This window comes from Syngnathus leptorhynchus, chromosome 6 (assembly GCF_054491065.1).
Source record: "Syngnathus leptorhynchus isolate UIUO chromosome 6, UIUO_Slep, whole genome shotgun sequence".
Lineage (NCBI taxonomy): Eukaryota > Metazoa > Chordata > Actinopteri > Syngnathiformes > Syngnathidae > Syngnathus > Syngnathus leptorhynchus.
Window position 1 is genome coordinate 7082145 of NC_141200.1, and position 24149 is coordinate 7106293.

Genomic DNA, 24149 nt, shown 5'->3' on the forward strand with positions numbered 1-24149 from the left:
CATATCTCTCATATCTCTCATATCTCTCATATCTCTCTCTCTCTCTCTCGCACACATGCTCACACACATCACATGCAGCTCTCCACCCAAAGCCATTATAAATCTTGCAGACAGCCGTGAAAACGAAAAGCAGCACAAGCAACGTTGCGATTAGACATTCACAAACATGATTAATGGGCTTGTTTTGGGCTCCCACTATGTGCGGAATATTAACGTTGTCTTGGTTTCCGCTACGACCGGCAACACAGATTTTTGATTCCACTTGCTCACTAGTTTTACCGCCTCTTGGATGACTGAGAATAAACATAGCATCTGTAGCCACTGGTTAATGTTGCAATACAGCCGGGGAAAGGCTAAAAGCTATTTTTGTTGTTGCTGTGGCTGTCATCACATATGATTGCACATACTGTACAATTTGCACTGTAGAGTGCTTTCCTGCTTTCTGGCCCATGCTAAAAGCCAGTGGACTATGGAAATGAATTATACATGACGTTATTTGGAGCATGCAAGTTGTTGTTTAGATACCAATGCAGCAGCATGTATGGTGTTATCAAGTGCTCATTGCAGACAAATACGTTGATGGTTGTGTGATACTTTGTGAGGTGGCGCAATTTTTTGCTGTTTAGTGTCAGCTGGCAAATTAGCTCGTACGATAGCCTGGGTCCAAATCGTGGCATTAGATAGCAGAAGTCCTCGCTTTGTGTTCCTATGACGGGGACATAACTCGGAACAATCTGACATCACATAATTGCTAATTTATGAATAGATTTTTTGTGATGCAATGTGTGTGTGGGTGTGGGTGTTTGATCAATATGCAAAGCATACAAATACCCTGTATGAGCAGTTCCTCTACATTTTTTAAATTGCAGCAAAACGTCTAAGAGTTTGATTTTTTTCTTAAAAATCATAGCTTCTGTTAGTCAAAAGTCAATTTAATTCGATGACTTCCAAAGCATATTTCTTCGTACAAGGAAAAAAGGAACAAATGGTTGATGCTCAGAACCATCTGGTCAGCGCGGCGGCCCTGTCGTGCTCTCAACGAAGCATCCTTGGCTCCATCTGTATTAGCTCATGGTTATGCATGATGCTCTCCCTCTTCATGTTTATTACCTCTGCATTTGCTATTTTGGCTGTCAAGCCAGAACGCTTGTAGGGTCGGCGAGGTGGCCGCTGCGTATTTGGAAGAAAAAAAAAAGTGTGTTATGGAAGCTGGGGTTTTAATTTCTGTCACAGTTAAGTGCTAGTCTAAAAAACAGAAAGACAAGGCAAAGTGAACATGAGGGCAGAATAGAAAGACAGGTGGTGCAATCTGCAGGGAGCAACAAAGGGTGTGGGTGGAACTTTGCTCCCTGCGGACACTCTGATTGGACAGCAAGATGGTCAACTGCGACTTCTGTGACCTTGCCTGAAGGGTTTCGAGAGTGTCTCTACATTTATGCCAAATATAATGGGAAAAAAAATACAACAGTTATGTGTCTGTCGATATACTGGAAGACAATCAGCTTGGAGACATTGCAATGTCTGTGAAACTGAAAAACTATATAAGAGCTTTTTAGACACAAATCTGTTAACGTCCTTAACTTTTTAAATATGCAAAACTAGTACAAATGTATTGCATGATGTTAAATTGACTTATTTCCAAGCATCTTAGAACATAATGTTCATTATCTTTGCACTTCTTGTTGTTGCGTAAGGTTGAAAGGACAACTTTGAAAAAACATCATGTAGAAACTGGGAATGAGCTATTTTAGTATCCCTATAGTTGTGTTACATTAAATTCTGCTCTTTCGCTCGCTTAGCTTGTACTAGCTTCCGGCAATAACAGAAGCGCAAATACTGTCATCACAGACATTATCAATCGGCATACTCTTCCCACGACTGTGATGAGAGGAGGCCTCGACAGCTTTGTTCTTATTTGCTTCTAAAGCAAGGAGCGATGTTCTAAAAGTAAGTCAGCCGCCTGTTAGGGAGGAGGAAACGAGCAGAGGAATCCCTCTGAGTCATTCTTTGAGTTTTCCTCCGTGTGTAACACTCACACCCTCCTCTGCTTTTCCTCTTTCTTTTTTTTTTTGGCTCTGACTTGGATCGTCACTCACCAAAAGCTTTTTGTCGCCGCCATCGCCTGCTTTTGATTTATTTACCTGTCTGCTCGTCATCCTCCTCCTTGCAGAGCTCGGAAGAGGCTGCTCCACCTTCTTCATTCTCTCCTAGTGGTGGGAAGCAACAGAATGCAAATGTCTCATTCATGGATTTAAGTTTTGAAAACAGATACCTGTTCTCTTTTACTCTTGCTCATTTATTATTTTCTACTGCTCTGTGTCTATAAAATAAAAATAAAAAAACACACAAGCTTAGTTGAGATCAGGTCTTGTATCTGTACTCGTCTTTATCCTCACCGGAGCGAAAACACAGCAGCATGGAGGCCTCTCAGTAGGACATTAAGATGTATTCACTCATTTATAACTAATTACTGATTGACGTTCTCTCACTCTTCATATGTCTGGTTCTGTCCCATTAATACGTGCCTCTGCTCTACTCTGTGTGTGTGCGTTTAATAAAGAGAGCAGGCAAGCAAATCAAATAACAGCCCCATTCTGCTTATTGAATTTCGCTCTCCTCACTCAAGGCTCTCGCACACTTTGTTTCACACGAGCATGAGGCGACATAGGATCAGCCATGTACAGTTAATTGAGAGCAGCCCGACTCAGCAACTCCTGTTGCCACACAGCGGTGAATGACACAGGTGGTATCCACTGGCGGAGTTACAAGGGGGGCTTTGGGGGCACCATCCCCTGAAATATGCTTGGAAACCCCATTTGCCAGGTCAGATAATTGATGTTTTTCCCACATTCCCCCAATGCCCTATCGGGAACATAAGAGTAAATATTTATCAGCTTTTTATTGAAAGAATTTTTGGGGTTTGTAAAAAAAAAAAAAAAAAATGTTTTGTTATGCGGACCCCTGAGATACCCAAACGTATTCGTCAAAGGGCCGGAAATGGGACAGTTGCATTGTGGGCTGCGATGATCACGCATTTGCACGCCTTTGTACTGTGTGACAGGCAACCCTTTACAAATGTAAAGGGTTTGACTCTTGCTTATTGTACGATTGGAAAAAGAACTAATTCATGCGAGGCAATTACTCTGGCATTGTGTGCGTGTGTGTGTCTGTGTGTGTACAAGTGGATGTGTGTGTGTGTACAAGTGGATGTGCATTTACAGGAACAAAGATGCTGATACTGCTGGGAATAAATGAGTGATTCCGCTTGATGCGATAGGCAAAATTGAAATGAGCTCCGCCAGTTTAAAACAAAGTAAAATCACACTCGCTCACTTACTCACACACACACACACACACACACACACACACACACACACGCAACACACACACACACTGGGGATGCATCGAAGCTTGCAGCAAGATAGGGCGTGTGATTTATAAATAGCTGCACAACCTCACACAAGTGCTATTTCTGAACCTGCAGAGTCGTGACTGACTTAAGCAAGGGCAAAACTCAAAGTAACAACTTGGCACACACAGAGGAAAACTACCAAACGATTCATCACACCCAACAGAGATACGCATCTTTTTTTTCCCCTTTCCCTCTTTTTCAGCTTGTGTCTGTCTTAATCGCATATGACATCTCCCTTTGTCACGGCGCTATTGAAGCTTCAGTCACATTTCAAATCCTTTGTTTCATTCTCGGGGGGAATTTTCTCTTTTTTTGCCACCGCTGCTATTTCTATTCACGCTTCCTTATTGCCATTAACTGTACTGTGAGACGCCTCACACTTTATCAGTCCATAAACCCTTGAAAATACACATTCTGAGTATGTTTGTACACGTCAGTAGAAGCCGTGACACTGCATAGTCTCAGTGACTCAATTTATATGTTGGCGTATTTGTGATTGTGTAGCTCTGTGTGTGTGTGTGTGTGTGTGTGTGTGTGTGTGTGTGTGTGTGTGTGTGTGTGTGTGTGTGTGTGTGTGTTTATGCTGGTCCAGTTCACCTGTGGTGGTGATTATGAGTCAGAAAGGCAGACCAGGATGCGCCCTCTCCATGCGCACCTTCGAGCAAGCCTAGTGTCTGCTGAGATGTTGATTGGCTTCCATGGCAAGCTGTTGTTGTTTCCACAGTACAGTGCTGGGAGGTCATACCCAGGAAAGCCATCTATGCGTGAACATAAGGCAACATTTTGGGGAAAATAACATTTTGTACGTGTCCCCACTAGCCGGTACATGCTAGTCTTATTCGTATTTTGTTGGTGCAATAAATATTTAGCAGATGGGTTCAACTTTTCATCAACCTCTGGGCACTGCAGTTATATCCTGTACCACCTGGGAGTGAAATTGACCACAATTTTATTCAAATTGACATCGCAGTGTCCTCAAGCTCGCATTGTGATGATCATGTGACCAAAGCCAGAAAAGAGGTGAGCCTTGACATTCACAATGCAAGCCTGTGAGCACTTTGATGTCAATTTCAGTCTACGGCAGAGAACGGTACTGGACAAAATGATTTATCAAAACGGGTGGAATAATCTGCTTCATTTACAACATGTTATTTAAAAAATAAATGCCTTTCAAAAGATTACTCAAGCAACAATAAAAAGAATATTGGATCAGACCTGACAAGCACAATTCAGCCAAAACGTTATGTCACTAAATATAACATGGCAAATCTCTGCTTTGGACCCAAAATGGCCCCTGTGTTGTACTTTGGATATCCATGTTCCAAAGCTTGCCAGGATGCATTTGTGAGTTTTCAAATCTGCGTTTTTACAATCAACATTTGTAGCCCAGACCAAAAATCGATTGAGGGCAGGCCCATAGAGGGACTAAGGGGTCGTTGGTGAGGATCAATCGGAGGTTTCACCTTCGCTGTCGCGTCTGTCAACGAGAAGTGGCGAGAACATTCAAGAGCCGTCTGTGAACGTTTACACGCCTGATCGTTCACAAGTGTGCAGAAGTAACACAAGTGTGTACTAGCGAGAGATTCAAGCTTTCGAAAAGAAGGAAGAAAGGGGTTTTCCCGGGAGACTGGCACCGTAAACTTGTGCTAAGCTGAGATCACAGAGGGCGGATGAGCCTGTGCTGACTGGCGTCTCCTTTATACTTTTTCACTTGGTGGTCGATACGCAACAGGCTGTGCTTCCCGACGGTTCTCCATTGATAGAAATGAGGATAGCCACACTGTGCTCGCCAGGCACAGCATTTCAAATAATCACTCTTTAAGTGGTAAAAATGTTTTCATTATCCACATTCAGCATTTTAACCTCTAAACATGATGGTAGATTTTGTCATTTAAAACAGGATACACTCCAGACACATCTTATGACGTGACTAATTGAGTGCTTTGCGCGACTGTCTCGGGTTGCATCATCACGCCGGAGGAAATATACTGCATCATTTAACAAGCTGTCTCGTGGTCGGTTGCAACATCATACTGCCGTATCCTAGCAACCGGCTGGAAGAAGCACACACTCAGTAAAAAGCTTCACTTCCAGCTGGTGTGTGTGTGTGTGTATTAGCTCGACGGGATAATGGATGAATGTTGTAGAAACGAGCGAGCCGGCTGAGTCCTGCGGGAACGATCAATATCTGCTCTACATTTATCTCTAATTACCGCAGCTCTCTCTTTCTCCTTTTGACTTTCTTAACTCCTGCCTGTTTCTGTTTTTTTGACCGTTTTTTTTCCCCTTCTGCTTGCACATCATACACTTCAGCGCTGATAGTTCCATTAGTTGCAGAGCCTTCCCGCACCTCGGAGTGCTGTGTTTAATCATTATGAGCGGGTCAGCAAACTCCTTGGAAAAATTCACTTGCAATTCGGAGCAAGATTTGTCTCTGTGCTTTCTTGCCTCATTGCACCAGTGTGTCCACACAGGATGAGTCCTTACGTGCACCTGTACAATCTAGTGCAGGAATATTAGGGTCACAATGAAATGATTACAAAAATGATACGTAAATAAAGTCAGGACAGTTACCTCCCCTCCATCTAAATCACCCCCACAGTATAACTGAAATAGGCTTATTTTCATAGCACTTATTGCCGAAACATTTTTAATGACTTTAAACACACTTCTAAAACAATATCAACACATGTAAACGCATATAAAATATTGAGAGAGAGCAAGAGCAATGGATAACTATTGTACAGAATGATAAATATTGTCCAGTGTAATAGTGTACCGATCCCTCTTTGTTCTTCGATCTCGTTTTTCCAAACTGACAAACTCAATAATCATGCCCAAAGATGAACGTTATAAAATGAACCTACAGTCTTTGCTTTCTGTTGACATAAAAAGCAGGATTTAAGAAGATTTTATAGTCAAATCATTTTCAAGAAAAGAAAGGCTGTGCTGAAATATACAGTACATCCCTTTTTTACTTCTTATTCTTTTAGATGAACATGGTCTCCCCTGTGCTCCCTTGTAGTGGTCAACAGTAGATTCAATTGTACAATAAAATGTGAAGGCGTAAAATAAATTTATTATGAATAAAGTCATGATACATATAAGCAGACTCAATAAAATTGTAATACTGTATTATGAAAATAAAGTTGTAACAGTAGAATAAAGTTGCTAATTTGCCCAAAACAAAAGTTTGTTTATTTATTTATTTATTTATTTATTTATTTATTTATTTATTTATTTATTTATTCTAATTCTTACTTTACTTTATAAGCTTATGATGTAAACTGTCCATCCAGTCACAGACAGTGGTGGTATGTTCAAACCTATCACTTGCCTCCCCCACCAAAAGGAAGGCATAATTCCTGTGAGTCATAATGTGTCTTTTGTCCTTTCCTGTCCTTTGTCGCTTTTCCACGATGAGTGCTCGGCCGCCTCCCATCGGCGACGTTGACCGTTCTTGTTTTATGAAGGCACGTGTGCTAATTTATACCGCGTCTTTCTTCCCGGGCAGTGCTAAGCATCGGAGAAGGAGGCTTTTGGGAAGGCAACGTCAAAGGGAGGACGGGCTGGTTTCCTGCCGACTGCGTGGAAGAAGTTCAGATGAGGCAGTTTGACCCTCGGCTAGGTAAGGCACGCCTACGAATACTCAATTGTGAATACATTGAAGATGCACAATGAATCTTTCTTTTCACACTAGTATCAGTACTTCTATTTAAGTAAGTACAGTGAATGCATTTGCCACCTTTGCTAATGGTAAGAATTAGTAGTAGTCTTAGTATCTGAGGAGCAATTTCCACAGTAAAAGTGTTTGGGGGGTTTTTTGGAGGGAGGATTGCCGATTCCCCTGTTGTTGGGTGTAGAGCGACGAGAAAAGGGCAGAATCCCTAAATACTCAATTTAAATGCATTGTTAGTTGGGAAAGGATTCGAGGGCGGCAAAGGCAGAAGGAAAAAGAAAGAAAGGCAGAAAAGCAGAAAGCAGCGAGATGTATAGTGGTGGCAACTCTACAGGACAGCAAGGAGATTTTAGCCTTTCTACAGAGGGCGGCGTATTTGACAACAGCAGAAAAAAAAAAAAAACACTTGCACAAGTTTGTTTCAATGTGTTCAGGTAATAGGACGAATAAATTGATTGTCGTGTGAATGGGTAGACTTGTGTTTTCCCCCCCACGAATGCTTCGGAATCATTTTCTTTCTTTGGAGTACTACACTGGGACATTCCAAAGATGTAAACATTAGAGAAATTGATGCCTATATCCATTTTGACATAAATGAAACTGATATTACTAAAGACGTTGTAAATACGTTGCACGCTGTTCAACATTCATTCGATTCATTTCCATGATTTCGTTTAAATGTACGCTTAATTTCCTTTTGTTTTATGTGTCAGCGCTCTTTTCGTTGCCTCACAGGGCTTTCACGTATGAAGGGGTGTTGTCTGCCATTGCTTGACAGTGAGAGTCTGTAGATTGTAGATTTTCACCTGATTAATGTGAATTGATTGTATAATTAAATACATCCATCACCTTACTCTATCCCATTTTACTATTAGTGCAGGCTGCAGTACCAAATGATAGAAATGGAATGTCGGTGTAATCTTTTTACTGAATAACAGGCTAATTTGTGAGGAACACTGGGGCGTGGATAAATTAATCTCTTCCCCAGACTCGTCAACTCCACTCTACACACACGCACACGGCTTTTGTTTACCCGAAGCTAAGCATTGAGGCGTCATTGACGGTGAGGCCAATATATCTCACATTAGTGGAGCATGCAAGACGGCGCCACCTACAATTGAGTTGCAGCCGCGTTCTTGCCTTTTTTTTTTCCTTTTCCCTCTCTGCCCTCTTATCAGTCATCCCTCTGAGGGCTCCATCACTCTACTCTCAAAATGGACCCTGGAAAGTCCAAAAAAAAAGTAAAGATTGCCTCGGCGCAAGGTGGCAGCTGCTGGTGAGTCGGCGGCCGTTTATCTTGATGCAAGTGAAAAATGATGGTCACAACGTTGCAGGGAGAAAAAGGACAAAAGAAGGTGTGACGGAGCTGATGGGGAACATGAGGCTGCAAAGCAAAAGCTATTGATTGAAATCATTAGGAGTGATGCAGGGCTGAGATTGTTTTGAGTCACATGTCGTCTTTCTGGAACTTTCAGAGGACCCTTGTGGTTAGGATAATACCTTATTGATCCCAGGAAATATGGATCATTGCTCTTGGGCAATGGGAGCTATTTTCTAATTTTAGTATTGGGTAACTGATTGGTGTCAAAAGTAAGTCCTCTTAGGGGGGCGGGGCTAAGCACTTGAAAGCTTCAGGTACATTGGCATCAATTTCTACAGCATTAAAGATGTATCTGGTTAGATGACTAGTGCTCAGGGATTTCTCTAGTAATTTGTATGTGTGTGTGTAATTGTGTGTTATGCAATGATATAGTTATTTGATAAACGTGCTTATTTCTGTTGATCAATGGCCCTAGTGCAAAGTGCAATCTTAGTGTGCGCAAGGATGGAGTTAACTTGATTTGGGTTATTTCGGAGATAGGCACAGTTAGAAATGGGCATTTGCGCCATTGTGGGTGTGAGCAATTCAAAATGCACCCCCTCATTCCTAACACAAGAGATGCGTGGTCTACATGGCAAAAGCCTAACAGACTCACTGGAGTTGGTCCAGGACACCGTCCACTTAACTATAGTTGGTACCGATTTACTGGTACTAGTACCACACATTGAATGTCGCTCACTGATTGATGGGATTCCTGATGATTAATAAAAATAGACCAATATAGGTCAGCTAAGTATTTGACTTTTCTTCTTGTGGGTCTGTACTGATTAGATTGGTTGTAAAAGTCCAGTCATACAGTGAAAAACTGCACGTAATTGATTCCCCTCTACAAGACCATCTTCATTAAGAGCACAAAGAAAAGAATAGTTACCAAATAGCCACAGGACAAAAATGTCTATAGGTGAATAAGTGGACGGTGATGCGGAAGATGACTGTACATTGCATAGCTTCGATCGTTCCTCATGTCTGCTTTAAATCACACTGATCTTAAATGGTGGTAAGTGGCCATACCCTCAATACATGCATTCCATCTCACTCTCTCTCTTTCACACACAAACACACACACTCACGTATGAGGCTGTTTACGTGTGCTAATGGAGGAGATAATGATGTGAGCCCTTCTTTGCCTTTCTAATGACATTACTCAAGGACCGCGGGATGCTCATTTTCACCAATAACTCTCTTGTTAATCCCATGCCTGCAATTGATTGGGATTTTACCCACCCACCCTAAAACGTGCCGCTCATCCCAATGTCAGCCAGAGGTTGCAAAAGCACTCAGTACCTAAGTGGAAAAGAGATACTTGAATAAATAAATGTGTATGTATGTAAAAAAAAACAAAAAACAAGAACAACACCTGTGGCTATATAAAGGCACTTATTTCTCCGTGATGGAAAAAGCTATATGGTCGATTGGGCGCTGGTTTCGTTTTAAGAGGCACCCGCTTCTCATTGACCGGCGTGCTCTTGACTGACTCACAGCTGCATGAATCAGCTCTGTCGTTCCCATTCGGTGCTATTTTTAGTGCAGCCATTAAGAAGTTTGGAAATGTGTCTGCACACCCTCGGAATGCTTAAACACCCGCGTGGCTGCGGCAGTGTGGATGGAGAGAGAGACAGAGAGCGATGATGCAATGCACTCGTGAGGGAACACCTGCTGAAAACACTCGCCGGCCATAAAATTAGATACGCTGAAGTTGTGATTTGGTTGAGAAAGTATTATCAAAACTTTAATATGGTGCCATATTTGACTCGGGTATAAAGGTTTTAAGGGGTAAGGTTTTAGGTTTAATACTAGTAAAAATAAATAAAATGTTATTCGGGCACCTCTACTAATGTTTAGGGCAGAATGGCCATTAATTAAATGAAAGCATTTCAAGCCACTACAGAAATTTGCTTAACATAATAGAGCATTTATTATTATAAGACTAGATTCACTGTAATCATAATTTCCATTCTATAAATAAAGGATCACAAACATTTTTGGAATCATTTGCAATATTTTTTGATTCTTTAATTATGTCAACGTGTTTCTCAGGAATTACATTATGGTCAGCATCTTCATTTATGCAGTATTTTGCAGAAATAATTGTTTGAAATATGTCATTTAATATTAGACTCATGCTGTAATTTGATTATTATAATTAATATTATGTGCAAAGAGCACAGAACTGTATCAAACGGAGTGCTGTTAAACTTTTTAAAAAAAGCATTTAACCTTTAATATGTTAAATGAACACTGAAAAGGTGTGTGTCATTTTTGCCTTCCCCTCTCTATTCATTTTCCGCTCTTGTCATGCTATCAGACAAGTCCGGTCTTTGCCCTTCACACTTAAAATGTCATGTTAACACATCTGACATTAAGGCCTTTTGTGTGTGCACACCTTCAGTATGCCTGTCACCATTCTTATCCCCTCTCTGCCACTTCTTCCAGAGACACCAAATATCTGTTTGCTGTCCCTTCAAAAAGACATACACGTGTAAGGCTTGAAACTTGCATTCAACTGGAAATTTTGCTTGCAAAAGCAACTGGTGGCTGTGAAAATGGAAAAACACACCACACTGATGGTCTGTATGGTGTGTAGAGTCAGCACACACATTAGCGTAGCCAACTAATCCATCTTATTATTAGAAAGGGGTGCCAGGCGCCGACTGTAAAGCACAGTTTGGAAGACGCGTCGAGTATTAAAGTTCAGCTGAGTGGGCAATATCAGACCGGCAGCTCAAGAAGGGGTCCCGCCCCTTTTCCAAATCTGTGTGTGCATGTAAGTGGCTGCGAGCATTTCTCTATCAGTATGTATGTGTGTGGAATACAAAATGCTTTTCATCAGAGGTCAGTCAGGTGCAATGCGAGGCATCTCTAACGCGAGCCACATCACATGGTAATAGATGGCGGCGGCATGATGGCAGGAATGAATCACCGGCAAGCTGCTCCGCTAAAGAAGATGACGTATCACACTTGACAAGGGAGCCTGATTGGAGGACAGGAGGTCATTTGCACGTAAACGCACTTGTCTTCTTGGTATACGCCAGCGTGCGAGTGGCAGGGCACGCTTCGCTGTAAATCGTCTTCATTGCTGTCCTTCATACTTTTTTCATATACTTCATACATTCAATGCCTGAAGCTTGACGTCTGCCAAATTGGCAAACACGCTAGCCTCAAAAATCACTGTGTTCATCATAACACAGAGTAATGCCAAATCGAAATGTCCCATGACATGTAATAAAGAGCTTTCCAATTAATTCTTTTTCATTTTTGTTGCTCACCGGAATTGAATAGCCGCCCGCCAAGAGTCTCCTCAGTCTGGGCTCAGCCATGCCTTCTGGTTCTGCAATCTCAGATTGGTTAGTTTTAGTCACAAATGGAAAAAAATAATTAAAATAATTCATTGATTCATTGATGAAACATTACATTCAAGGCATATGATGAGGGCAGAGAGGGCAAATTTTCCCCCCCGAAATATTTCAATCATATTCTATATTACGGGAAAGTCCACGTTTGCAGCTGCCATCTGGCGGTTTTAACTCAAATCATTGCTTACAAATACAGGGAAAAAAAATCAGCCGAGAGACGAGAAAGTCACTCATAAATCAAGTTACCACTGTATTTTGAAATATTTTTATTTCAGTCAATTTTGCATCATGATTTTAGGGTGACTTCAAAGTTGGTTTTATTACTCTCAAATATCAAAAATGGGTCAAATGTGACCTGATTTTTATTGAAGGGTTAAGATGTGTTAACATGATCGTCGCACTAAGAAGCGTTTATCATTGACCCACTCACTTGGTGTTAGTCAGCGGGCTTCACAGCGTTCAGCGAGCTTGGACAAAACCCTCCTCTTGTTGTTGAGAGTGCGTTTGCACTGAATTATTCAAGGCTCCCTCCACTTTGACAAGAGCCGAGGTATTTTCACTCCATGACGACACTCGGGTGGTAACGAGGAGCTCTCCAAAGGCTCTTCAAGCCAACCCACCAAAATCTGAATGAGCAAGAAAGAGAGAGAGGGAGAGAAAGAGAGAGAGACAAATGGAAATGAGAAACAGTTGTTTGCTGGAGGCTGAAAGAGTCTGACACACTTTCGGCTGTTCGTGAAGGAAAGATGTGGGGAAGGCGAGCGTGGAAGGCCGGCATCTCGGAAGGTTCATCTCAGGGGACCAACCCCTGCGTCAAAAAATGAACTGCTGGTGTCCGAGCTGCCTGTGGTGTGTAGCAGGATCGACTGGGTGATGACGATGGTGAAGGCGGAGCAAGCCGGCATGTTATGGCGTGATTTTTATTGGGGTAAGTCCAGTGGTGGGACATAACCAAGAACAAATATATTGGTACTAAGTCGATTTTTTGCTAGTCACTCGTTGTCTCTAGCTCCTGGCAAATTGATGGCCTGGTGTTGAGTTCATGGAACAGGTTGCCTAGTGACCAAATCTTTGGCTATTTGAATCATGACCCTTTTAATTTGCTATTGCTGCTGGTCTTGCTAGTACTACCAGTCAGACCGGCACAAAACCACAACAGATTTCTCATCGTTTTCAGTTCCTGACATCTACTGTTATCAAACATTATGACAAGGTCTCTATTTTTACAATGACAACTCCTTGTGTGTGGTCCAAAAAGGACTTTGTCCAAATCACGGACTCTGTGATCACGACATCTGTTTTTTTGCGGGAAAGAACCACCAAAGGAAGCCTTTCTTCTCTCTCAACAAGATGTCTCTGACTGGTAGACAACACCTCACCTCCACCTTCACTCTTTACCCTGAAAACTGCGACGGAAAGTGATGTGCACTTTGGAGGATTTCTGCTGACTTTCTCCACTTGCTGTCCTTTCTCTCACCCTGTCCTATTGTCAGCAGGCTAACTTTATCCTGAACTAGTTAGGACGTTTGGTTCAAAGAATCTTCTTGTCAACAATTTAGGGTTAGACGAACAAATTGGTTTCATAGGGATTTGTTTTGAGGAAGTGAGGGCCAGACTGATTTTTTGCATCTAAATCGATTTGAGGAACCCCATACATGACAACAACAAAATTGTCTTTTCTTACTGCTCTTTTTGATATCTTCACCCACAATCACGAGTCCTCCTCCTCAAACAGGAGTCTCTCAAAGTACCATGACTGACCTGTTAGAGGCAGCAAGGATTTACCCTTGCAATTGTTAAACTGGTTTAGCATTTGTTATTGTTGGCTATAACTGTTATTCTGAGTAGATAAGGAGAGAAAAAAAAAAGATCTCTCATAACACAACCCACACAACCAGACAACCGAATAGGATAATGTTCTTGAGGCATCTGACAAGCATGTCTTTCCTGACTTTGGTCAGAAAGAAGGCAGAATTCTCAAATCGGACCTGATTATCAGCATGTTTGTCCACTGCTTGAGGCCCTAATTCACCTAGTTTAGGAGGTTAACATTCCCAGCATGACCGGAGAAAATCAAATGAGTCAGGGTGTGTGTGTGTGCGGGGGGGGAAGTCAATGACTCGATAAGTGTGCGATTGTGCGTGTCTGTGTGTGTATGTTTGTCTGCAGCTCTTATCTATCGGCGGCAAGACAGTGTAGGTTAATTCCCATTTCAGCAAGGTTCAGAGAATGGCTGTGTGCATGTGTGCTGTGTGTGACCTTCAGACAAGGGCACCAAAGATGTTCATAAGAGTTGCCCGTCGCTGTAACGCTTGCAAAACGACTCCTGGGTGCTTTGCAATAACTTTTTGTGCTAAACAGGCTACGTAGTGGTGTGTTGTCATCCTGTTTCTCAAAACATCAACTGTAGCAGAGATAACAAGGCTAAGTTTGGTCTGTTTGTGTATTATTTGACAGGCTTATTGTCAAACACCTTTTCTGCCTGCCTTCTGTCCCGGCTGATTTTTATTCATCCATCCTTACCTGCTTCTTCCTGTGGTTTGAAACTGCTTTTCTGCTTGGCTTTCTTATCTTCAACCTTCAACATGATTTAATTCCCTTTCTGACTACCTACTTTCCTTCCTTCCTATTTTGCATAATTTTTTCCTTTTCTCAGAACTTCTTTCCTGCCTTCCTTTTTTTGATACCAGTTCAGTATTGCATTCGAATCAACATTTTGTTTTTAATTTCTTTGCCAATATTCACGGTGCCTGTAAACATTCATTTCAAAAATGCGTATATAGTTTTGCTCGACCCTGGTTACTGTACTTAGTGTGAGCGAGAGGTCTTTTTTGATATAAAGCTCATCCAGCTTCACACATCACACAGACGTTAAAGCGGTTGATAAGTGTATACCGTATTCTCTGAGGGGTTAAACGAGAAATACAAGTGACAGCTGACACAAGAATAAATATTCTAAATGCTACACTACGGTGACCAGGAGGTGACAGATGATGTGTCAGACTTGAGTGCAAAATGGAAAAATTTGTTGGCATGGGCAGGTTATATTTTGTCTCAAATACATCCATACGCATGTGCGCACACTCAGGCACGCTTGCACACACACACATCCACACACACACACACATGCACCAACGCACGTGCACACACGCACACAGATTCAAATAGACAGAGTAATGTGAACCAAAATCCACTCGCATAGTAGAAAACAAGGCAGATGAAATAAGAATGAATTGGAAAAAAAATTGTTTCGTAAAATATTCAAAGCATGTTTGTAAGTCGCTTCAATTATGTAGAGTTTGAACATTAACACATTTTTTTTTACGTAATAATGTAGTAGTGATGCAAATATGATCAATTCCAATTGGATTGAAACGTTTGAAAAACCATAGTTGTAGAAAAAAAAAAATAACTTAACAAATACACTGTACTACATCTGAAAAAGTGGGGTGGTTGAACATTTAATTCTTTCACACTTTGCTGGCTTGAAAATTCTTTTGACTGGGCAAGCCATGCAATAAGGTACAATTGGACACGTCATACAAGTGTAAAAAGAAACTAACCACTGTTAAAGATGAAAATAATCATGACCAATATTATGATGCTGTGAATATTTATTTTTTTATTTTTTTATTATTATTGTCATGTGGATCTCCAACTCTATGGAAATATATAAAATGTATCAAAATCATGAATGACAGCAACATATCATCTTTGGTCACAGTCGAGCTGTTGTTTTAAGGAGTAGGATTAACATTTTAACATATCATCCAAGTCTAAGGTATGACCATTCATGACAAGGAAAATCCTAGTATCATTGTGGTGTTGTTTCGTTTTGCAGAGACTCGAGAGGATCGCACCAAAAGACTGTTCAGACACTACACTGTGGGATCCTATGACAACTTCACCTCATACAGGTACAGCCTTGCTCACGTGTGCTAAAATTTTGTTCATTTAGACCGATTCAGTGCCGCTAGAATGAAAAATCAGTTGTGGAATTGGCTGCCATCTAAAGGCAACGAGTTGCCACAGCACTGGTGGAATTTGGACTCTTTCAGTGCCCCACAACAGCACACTGGATCTGAAGCAAAGCAATCCTCAAGCTCTTTGAAGTGTTGAGTTGATTTGCTTTCATATTTTAAGCCTCCTCTAATGTTCTTTGTCAAATTGCCCTACTTTAAAGTCATAAAAACAAAAATACAGATTATTTTTCTGAACGTTGTATTCAAATTTGTTGTGGTGGTATATAAAGGCAACGTCATTAGAATGCAAAGATATGTGGGCATAACTTTCTATGAATTTGTCCAAGCTGTCATTGCTCAAGCTGCCAATATTGCAAAAATTCTGTTTTGTATTCATTGCTTTTAGCTTGCAGGTAATTTCAATGGCAAAGCAGCAGTTTTAATATGATTCTGCCACACAGACATTGTTTCGACAGCTTTCCCTGCCTTTCTATGAAATGTCAGCTTTTCATTTATTTATTTCCTGCTTTTTGAGTTTCTAAATGTCATTTGTGTCGCCGGAGCTCCGGGTTTTATATACTTGCATGGTACACTTGACAGTCGACAACCATACGCATCCAATATGTAAACGTGGCTGTTGTCAAGGTACAGAAAGTCTGACACGGAAATCTAAATTACATGTTAGGGACCAAAAGAAGCACATCCTAAAGGGCAGACTCCTAACCCCGCTAAGCCACAGTATTTTGAGCCAATTAAAGATGTTTTCGGAGAATTGGTGGACTTCAAAGTCAATTGTACAACCACTTTATTATATGCTCTCAAAAAGATGTCATTGGTATTTAAACAGGGGTGTGCAGACTTATATTCCATTGTTGATGGAGATGTTTCTCTGTCATACTCTTTGAAAGTCAAACATCTTCAGTAAACATCAAAAATCCAGTCACCCCAATTCAAACCTTGCGCATAATCAGTTCTTTGCTGGTCGGACAACATTGTTACATTTCTGCTTCATTCTGATCAATGAAATACAATCCCCGGAACTGTGAGTTTTGTATGACTTACTACAGAACGCCTTTGGCTTCTTGCAGAAAGGTTTGTTTCCGATCAGCCATTTGCACCAGCGCAAACTCTGTGTTCTCTCGGTAAGTCTTGAGTGCCAAGTGTTGTGTTGCTAAGCTAACGGGAGAGCGAGCGCAATCATTGGGTGATTTTACACGCTGCTGCAAAAAACTTTGCTTTGACGTCGGAGCGCATTCCCGAGCCATGTGTGTTTGGTTTGCATTCAAATGTATTTGATGTTAAGCGTTTGACAGAAAAAACAATGGACAAATACTTCAAAGGTCACTGTATCTAGGTAGGCTTGTCATTCTTTTTCTGATGACTTTTAACTTCTAATCCCAACATTTAAAAATATGTATTAGAAATCTGTACTTTCAATGCCCTACCCTGTCCCCAAAAAGTGGAGGGGGTCTGCAATGGTTAATAGAATCTGGCTTACCTGGATTTGATCACGTGACATTCACGATACAAACTTTAACGTTGATTTCTACTGACAGCAGGGGGGCGTGCCGCATAAAATGTCAGCCAGTCGTGGATGGTGGAATACGGGTCACTTAATCATCTTAATAAATCATCCACGAATGAAATATAATTCAGAATGCCATGTTCAGACTACTGGGAGTACATCGAACCTCTTACTGCAAAGACAATTTTTGACTCCGCTTGTGCTTTAAGTCTGCATTTCTCCATCAAATGTCAACAACTGGAATGAGACAGCGATGAATTTACGCTTTCATTAACATCGTGTCTCTAGTGTGTGTCACTTCAGAGGCAGAAGATTGATCCATTCTTAAGATGCTTCTGAGCTGCTCGTGTGTGTGCGTGTGTGTGCGTGAAAATAGGCACACACTTTTTCCAGAATCATACTGACTTTTCTCATCTATTCTCTCCCCAGTGATTACATCATAGAGGAGAAGAATGCCGTCTTACAGAAGAGAGAAAATGAGGGCTTTGGGTTTGTCCTGCGTGGAGCAAAAGGTGAGCATTATTCTTATCATTTTGGATTTTCGAGTCATTTCCTGGCCAAGACATAGGGTGGCACGGCGGCCCTGCGGTTCCCGCGTCTGCCTCTTAGTTCTCAGGCTGCGACTTTGAATCCAGGCTCTGACTTTCCTGCATGGTTTGCATTTTGGTAGAAATCCCACACAAGCACTGTGCCCATCCTGCAAAAGCCACACGAGAGTTTTGAACGCAGAACCTTTTCACTCGTCGACTGTGCTACCAATGAATATGAGTCAGTAGCAGCTTTGGTCAACATGTTGGTGTATTCAGATGCACTCTGTGTGCGTGCGTGTGTGTGTGTCAGCTGCCAACTCGCTGTGCCATCTGCTGCTCACACATGGCACTCCAATTTAGCAGACTCCGCTCCTCTTGCTTTTTCTTATGTTTTCTCTCCTCCTCCCTCGCTATTTCTTTTCATCTTGCTTGACAACCTCTCCATCCATCATCGTCTCCGCCTTTTCCACCAGTATGGCGAGAATAGCTAATTATTTTCTTTAGTGAGAATATCTTTTACTCTTTTAGCGCGTTCCCCCAGCCGTCACCACAAAATCCCCATTTTGGGAGAGGTGGGGGTGTCAGGGTGGTGCGCTTACCTTTGCAGGAGCCTACTTTTACTTGTCATTGTTACTACTGTTATTTGCTCACTACATGAAAGACACACAAACGTACACATGCAATTTGCACAGGTAAAGTACATTCGAGATACAAGGAAATAATGACTTAGTAGGTCAAACGTGCGTCTCTTTCGTCAATTCCATGTTTCATCTTCATGGGCTGAACATTAGGAAGTATTCCAAAATTGCAGTTTTTAAAAAGTACTCAAGTCAATAAATTTTTTCAAAAGATTGGAAATCAATTGCTCTTTGCCATTTTATTATATATATATATATATATATATATATATATATATATATATATATTGCTGTACGTTTAAGCAGCGTAATTAGGCTCATATACAAAAAAAGGGGGCATATTCATATCCGTGGTAATAATGTCACGTAGCGTAATGGTCGATATCACTGGAAAGCTGAAAACATTCTTTTTTCAATTATGCCAAAAGCTTAGCAATGTGACCACTAAATCCTCTTATTTACTGGCTTAGCCGAGACCCCCATCGAAGAATTCACGCCGACCCCAGCGTTCCCCGCTTTGCAATATCTGGAGTCTGTCGATATGGAGGGTGTGGCTTGGAGGGCCGGACTGAGGACGGGAGACTTTCTCATTGAGGTAATTGCGCTCACACACACAAAATTTACACCTTGACCAAAAAAAAAATACTGTCACATTTTCTTCTCTGTTTGATTCCTGTTTGAAAAGTAGAAACTCAATGGAAATGCACTTGGTCCACTGTAGGCTCCTCTTCAAAAAATAATTAGAGAAATAGTAAAGTTAAAACATCATAAAAAAGACAAATATAAAGACCTTTTTGACTTTTATGGTTCATTTTCAGTAGACAATGTGCTATTTGTGCTGTGTGTGCAATGGCCTCCAAGTTCAAGTTTATATGGATTCCAGATAATCTTTAACAAATTGACTACAATTCCATCCTGGGGTTCAAAAGGAGGTCGCATGATTCGTACTTGCGGTGCAACAAAAAAAAAAAACTAATTGAATCGGAAAAACAGTTTTCATTTAAAAGGCGCAAGCGGATCAAATGGAACCAAATATATTTGTTATGTTGGGATATCTATCGACTTGTCTTTTGTTGGATATGACGGAAATGCCAACTTTACAGTAAGTTTGAGGCAGTCACTCGTAAGTCAAGCTACCGCTGTCTCTTGATTCATCTTGTATATTAAAGACAGCAACTTTCCATTTTTCTGCCACCCGTTAGGTGAACGGCGTGAACGTGGTGAAGGTCGGCCACAAGCAGGTGGTGTCGTTGATCCGGCAAGGAGGGAACCGGCTGCTGATGAAGGTGGTCTCCGTCACCCGTAAGCCAGAGTCGGAGGAAGTTGTCCGCAAGAAAGGTAAACACCGCCAAATATTGGGAGAGGAAACACAAATCACTTGACATTGACATTTGTGGGAGATGACTTTGAAAAGCTCCGTGTAGTTGTGCGCACCTCAGCTTTCATCCAAACTCAGCTGTCATAGGCTCTCCAAAATGGACGATTGGGTAGAGATGCTAATCTGATCGCCGACTACTGCTGAGCAAGGCACTAATTCATTCATTGCCGACAATTACGGCCGTTTTTCAGATGGATTTGAGACTTTACCAAACACATCTTGCTCTGTCATGAAATGCACATAAAAAATACAAAGTCTCCCTGCACCTCTGCATCCTTGGTGCTTCTTGCCACTGTTGTCATGGCAACTACACCACACGTTTGAAATTAAGCATTGCATTATAGCAACAGGCTCTCTCTGCCTCTCGGACTGGTTTCTCTCTCTCTCTCTCTCTCTCTCTCTCTCTCTCTCTCTCTCTCTCTCTCTCTCTCTCTCTCTCTCTCTCTCTCTCTCTCTCTCTCTCTCTCTCTCTCTCTCTCTCTCTCTCTCTCTCTCTCCCTCCCTCACTCACCTCCGTCTCCACTATGCTGCGGCATGAGCACGACCTACACACATACAGAACTGATGAAGACCAGGACCGTGGACTGTGGACTTACAGCAAGCGCCATATGAAGGATAAAAGGATTTGATGGTTTTTCAGTGAAGGACACAAACCTTTTGCACTGAGTTTTCAGTGAGACTGCAACACTGAGTGTTTAAAGAAGGATTACCAAACTTCTTCAAGGGAGGAGGAGTGATGTCTGGTGCATATCGTTCTCCTTAGCTGAATGTCCTCTCTCCATCTGTCAGCACAGACGACGTTTTGTCCTCCAAGGGGTTGTTTTCCTAAAAGGTTGCACATGAAAAAACAGGGATAAAGTCGTTCACACCAGCAGATGTGAATGCTGATGGACTAACTGGGCGCACCCGGGATTGCTTCTGCAAATGGGCAAAATTGCCGAGCAGTTCATTTTGCATTTGCAGTGTGAGGTTGATGGGAATACACTAGATGAGTTTAATATACGCAATGTGATCATCAAATTTTCTCCCAAAGTAGTTATTTTTATTTTGAGAGAGGGCGAGTTTTAAACAAAACAAAACATGGCTTTTATCTACTTGCACATTCCTCACAATTATTAGAGCCAAACTTCTCTATTCTATAACTCCGTTTTATGTTAGTTTACCCTTCCACACCAAGTCTACCAATTCCATTGCTTGAAACTTTGTTTTGTGCTTGCTGTGCTCTCACAAATTTCCCATGAAGAAAAAGAGCAGATCTACTAAAAGTTCAAGACAGTTGTAAATCAGGCCCCAAGTCAATGAGGACCACGTTTTTCCTTGATGCAATATTATGTGCGGGAGCGACAGAGAAAGAACACCTCCCAACTAATCGAGCCTCGCGATGAAGAAGTCGGGCTCCCTGCTTAGCACTTCGTCCAAATCGGATCCGATCAAAACGAAGGCGACAGCGGCATGGGCCGGCCGTCTGCGGGAAGCCCGGAGGGCTCTGAGCCGCAAAGCCAAAGAGTTTTCATCACGATCTTCAACACCATCATGGTCCTCCTCAACCCCGTGCCTTTTCTCCACAGCGCCACCACCCCCCAAAAGAGCCCCCAGCACGACACTCACGCTGCGCTCCAAGTCCATGACGGCCGAGCTGGAAGAATTGGGTGAGTGTTGGCGGTTTTGCCCATGCCCTCTCCACGCTGGCATTCTCTATGGAAAGCTTTTTGAACATTTGTTCGATATGCTTCTTATGGACCTTGAGGTCTTTAGTGGAGAGCAGTTGTGAAAAAAAACAGTACTATTAAGACACAGTATTTCACTAGAGCGCCCGAGTCGTTTTACTGTTCTGATGATTTGTCTTACTATAGTCAAAGTGCGAAGTAATCAATGGATATCGTACAAATACTCAAAAGGCTTTCCATACTGCTCCTTTTTCCACTTTCCTTTTTTCCTCTAACCTTGACAATAGTTACTTCTTTCTTGGCATGTCCTTGTGCTTTTTTTTCTCTTCTGCTGACGCTTTCATTGTCTACCAAGCTTCTGCTCGGAGGAGAAGAGGAGGTGAGATGCAGAGGTTTTATCACTTCTCTGGGCAAGGAAACATATTTACCCTATTGTATTGTTACTCTATAAGCCACTGTAACAACAGGTGTTCAAATATTCATAGCGCACTTAAATGTAGGAAATATTAAAAGAAACTATTTGAATCATTCATTTCAAATGTACTGAACACAAAAGTTACATTGAAATTGTACTTAAGGTTTCAACACAGAATCCTATAAAATGAAAGTGTTGTACTTAAAAAAATCTAATTGAACTGTGCTTGACAAATTTATTATACTGGATTAAAATTAATAATACCTAATTTGAACTTTTAATTAAGTTATTATTTCCTATAACACAAGAGAGAGCTCATGTACCACATTTGGCAAATCACCGCATTACAAATTAAAATGCCATTTGTCATAGATCATCGTTTTTCATCATTATCCTCTACTATGTTTAGCAAGTTTAAAAAAAAAAATGTTACCAGTGCCTCCTCGTGCGTCTCGTTGCTTTCTTACTTAATTCGTTGCGGCTCGTTTGCCTTCTCAACAGAGCGACTCGACGAGATGCTGGCGTCGCAGGAGTCCATGTTGCGTTCTCAGCCTCCGGAGGCAGATTATAGAGCAGCCACCGTCAAACAGCGCCCCACCAGCAGAAGAATAACACCAGCAGAGATCAGTGTGAGTGCACATATTCAAAGATCGGTACTTCACTCCAAACACATAACCATTCACATTTGAATGTTTTGTGGGGTGTCTGGCTGCAGTCACTGTTTGAGCGACAAGGGATGACGCTACATGGAGGTTTTCATCCAGCCATGGAGAGAGATCATATGGTACTACCTAAGGGGATGTCCAGGACCAAATCATTTGGTAAAACAATCACCTATTCTGTTACTGCACTATCCATTCGAGCACACACAAGTCTGAACTCACTATTGCGTAGTGCTAACCAGTTAAAACGAGCAAACAGATAGTGTCTAATTCACCAAATTCGAGCAGATGGTGGCATGCTATGACGCCATGGAGAGAAATCATCCCCCTCTATGCCAATGAGCTTCATTGTAAAACACCGTCTAATTTTCTAACAGTAGGGCTAAACGCCACAAACAATACTGAGGGCGCTGACAATAGTTTACAGGATATGTTGACGTTAAGCATGAAATTCTGTGATTTGGTTGGACGTTTTTGTTTTTAAATGTAATCCACAAATATAAAGAGATTGTTGTATCCTATTTATGGTAGACTTGACTATTTTGTTATGATAAACGGGGTTTCACTGCTCATTTGCAGCTCATTGTTAAATATGGAGCCAGATACAGTTTTAATCCTCCAAGTATCACTATTTGCTTTGTGAGTCACTTAATTCATGTATGAAGGGTTGAATTATTCACACAAAGATTTTAAAGGCCTTATTTAAAAAAAAAATGTGTTAAAAGGATAAGCTGTTGATTGTGCAAGGTGATAGTTTCACACCTAAGAGGATTAAAGTGTGAAGTAGCCATGGACCTGCTAGGTCGTTTTAGCAAAAGACCTGTTTACTGTAATCATCATCCTTAAATGTGGCGTGCCCTGCAGGTGCCACTGAAGAGGCTCGGCTATCTTCCCTGGAAGATGAGAACCACTTCCCCCGCAGTTCCTCCATGACAGACAGCCTCCGAGACCACCCGCAGCCTCATCCCATCCCACCTCCCCCACAAACAGCACCTCCTCCGCCTCCCTATTACCTGGACACAGGACCTCCCCCGGCTTTCTGCCCACCGCCGCCTCCGTCGCGGACTCAGAGTCAGGGTCACGAATCCGGGGGACACTCCAGCTTTAAGCCCTCCTCCCTAGACCTGCCCTACGAGGCTGCTCATCGTCAGGCCGCGCAGATGGAGAGACAGAAGAAAGCCCGCTCCATGATCATCCTCCAGGACTCTTCACATTTACCCGTGGAGCCTACAGAAATCCCCCGACCTTCTGCTGGCACTCCACCCGAGCGAATAAAACGGAAGGGGCGGATTATCGACAACCCCTACGCCAATGTGGGCCAATTTAGTATTGGACTATACACACCTACCAAGCCTCAGAGGAAGAAGAGCCCCCTGGTCAAGCAATTACAGGTATGTGGTATTTATATTTCTCTACGAGTTAAACTGATGACAACTCTCACTTTTTTTCATAATAGATCTCTTGCCAGACAGACTTTCATGCAGATTTTGTGGGTTTAGTTCCCACTCAGAGATGATGTGATTATGACTTTGAAAGCTGTATGCAGT

General features: G+C 41.9%; 1 protein-coding gene and 1 long non-coding RNA gene across 3 annotated transcripts in view; one reads left to right on the top strand and one right to left on the bottom strand.

Moving 5' to 3' along the window:
- The window catches only part of shank3a (SH3 and multiple ankyrin repeat domains 3a), a 122815-nt gene that overhangs the window by 85742 nt on the left and 12924 nt on the right, over positions 1-24149 (top strand). For both annotated transcript variants that reach the window (XM_085913334.1, XM_085913332.1), the window contains 9 exons: positions 6927-7040; positions 15667-15742; positions 17742-17824; positions 18951-19075; positions 19683-19818; positions 21427-21507; positions 22442-22569; positions 22656-22761; positions 23467-23993. In XM_085913334.1, the coding sequence (XP_085769460.1) occupies positions 6927-7040; positions 15667-15742; positions 17742-17824; positions 18951-19075; positions 19683-19818; positions 21427-21507; positions 22442-22569; positions 22656-22761; positions 23467-23993 (1376 nt within the window). The remainder of the gene's footprint in view (positions 1-6926; positions 7041-15666; positions 15743-17741; positions 17825-18950; positions 19076-19682; positions 19819-21426; positions 21508-22441; positions 22570-22655; positions 22762-23466; positions 23994-24149) is intronic.
- LOC147055686 (uncharacterized) lies at positions 1022-17311 on the bottom strand. Its single transcript, XR_015066325.1, has 5 exons — positions 17286-17311; positions 12256-12451; positions 11739-11800; positions 2142-2207; positions 1022-1170 (listed from the first exon to the last, which is right to left on the bottom strand). It is a non-coding gene; the product is annotated as an uncharacterized LOC147055686 (long non-coding RNA).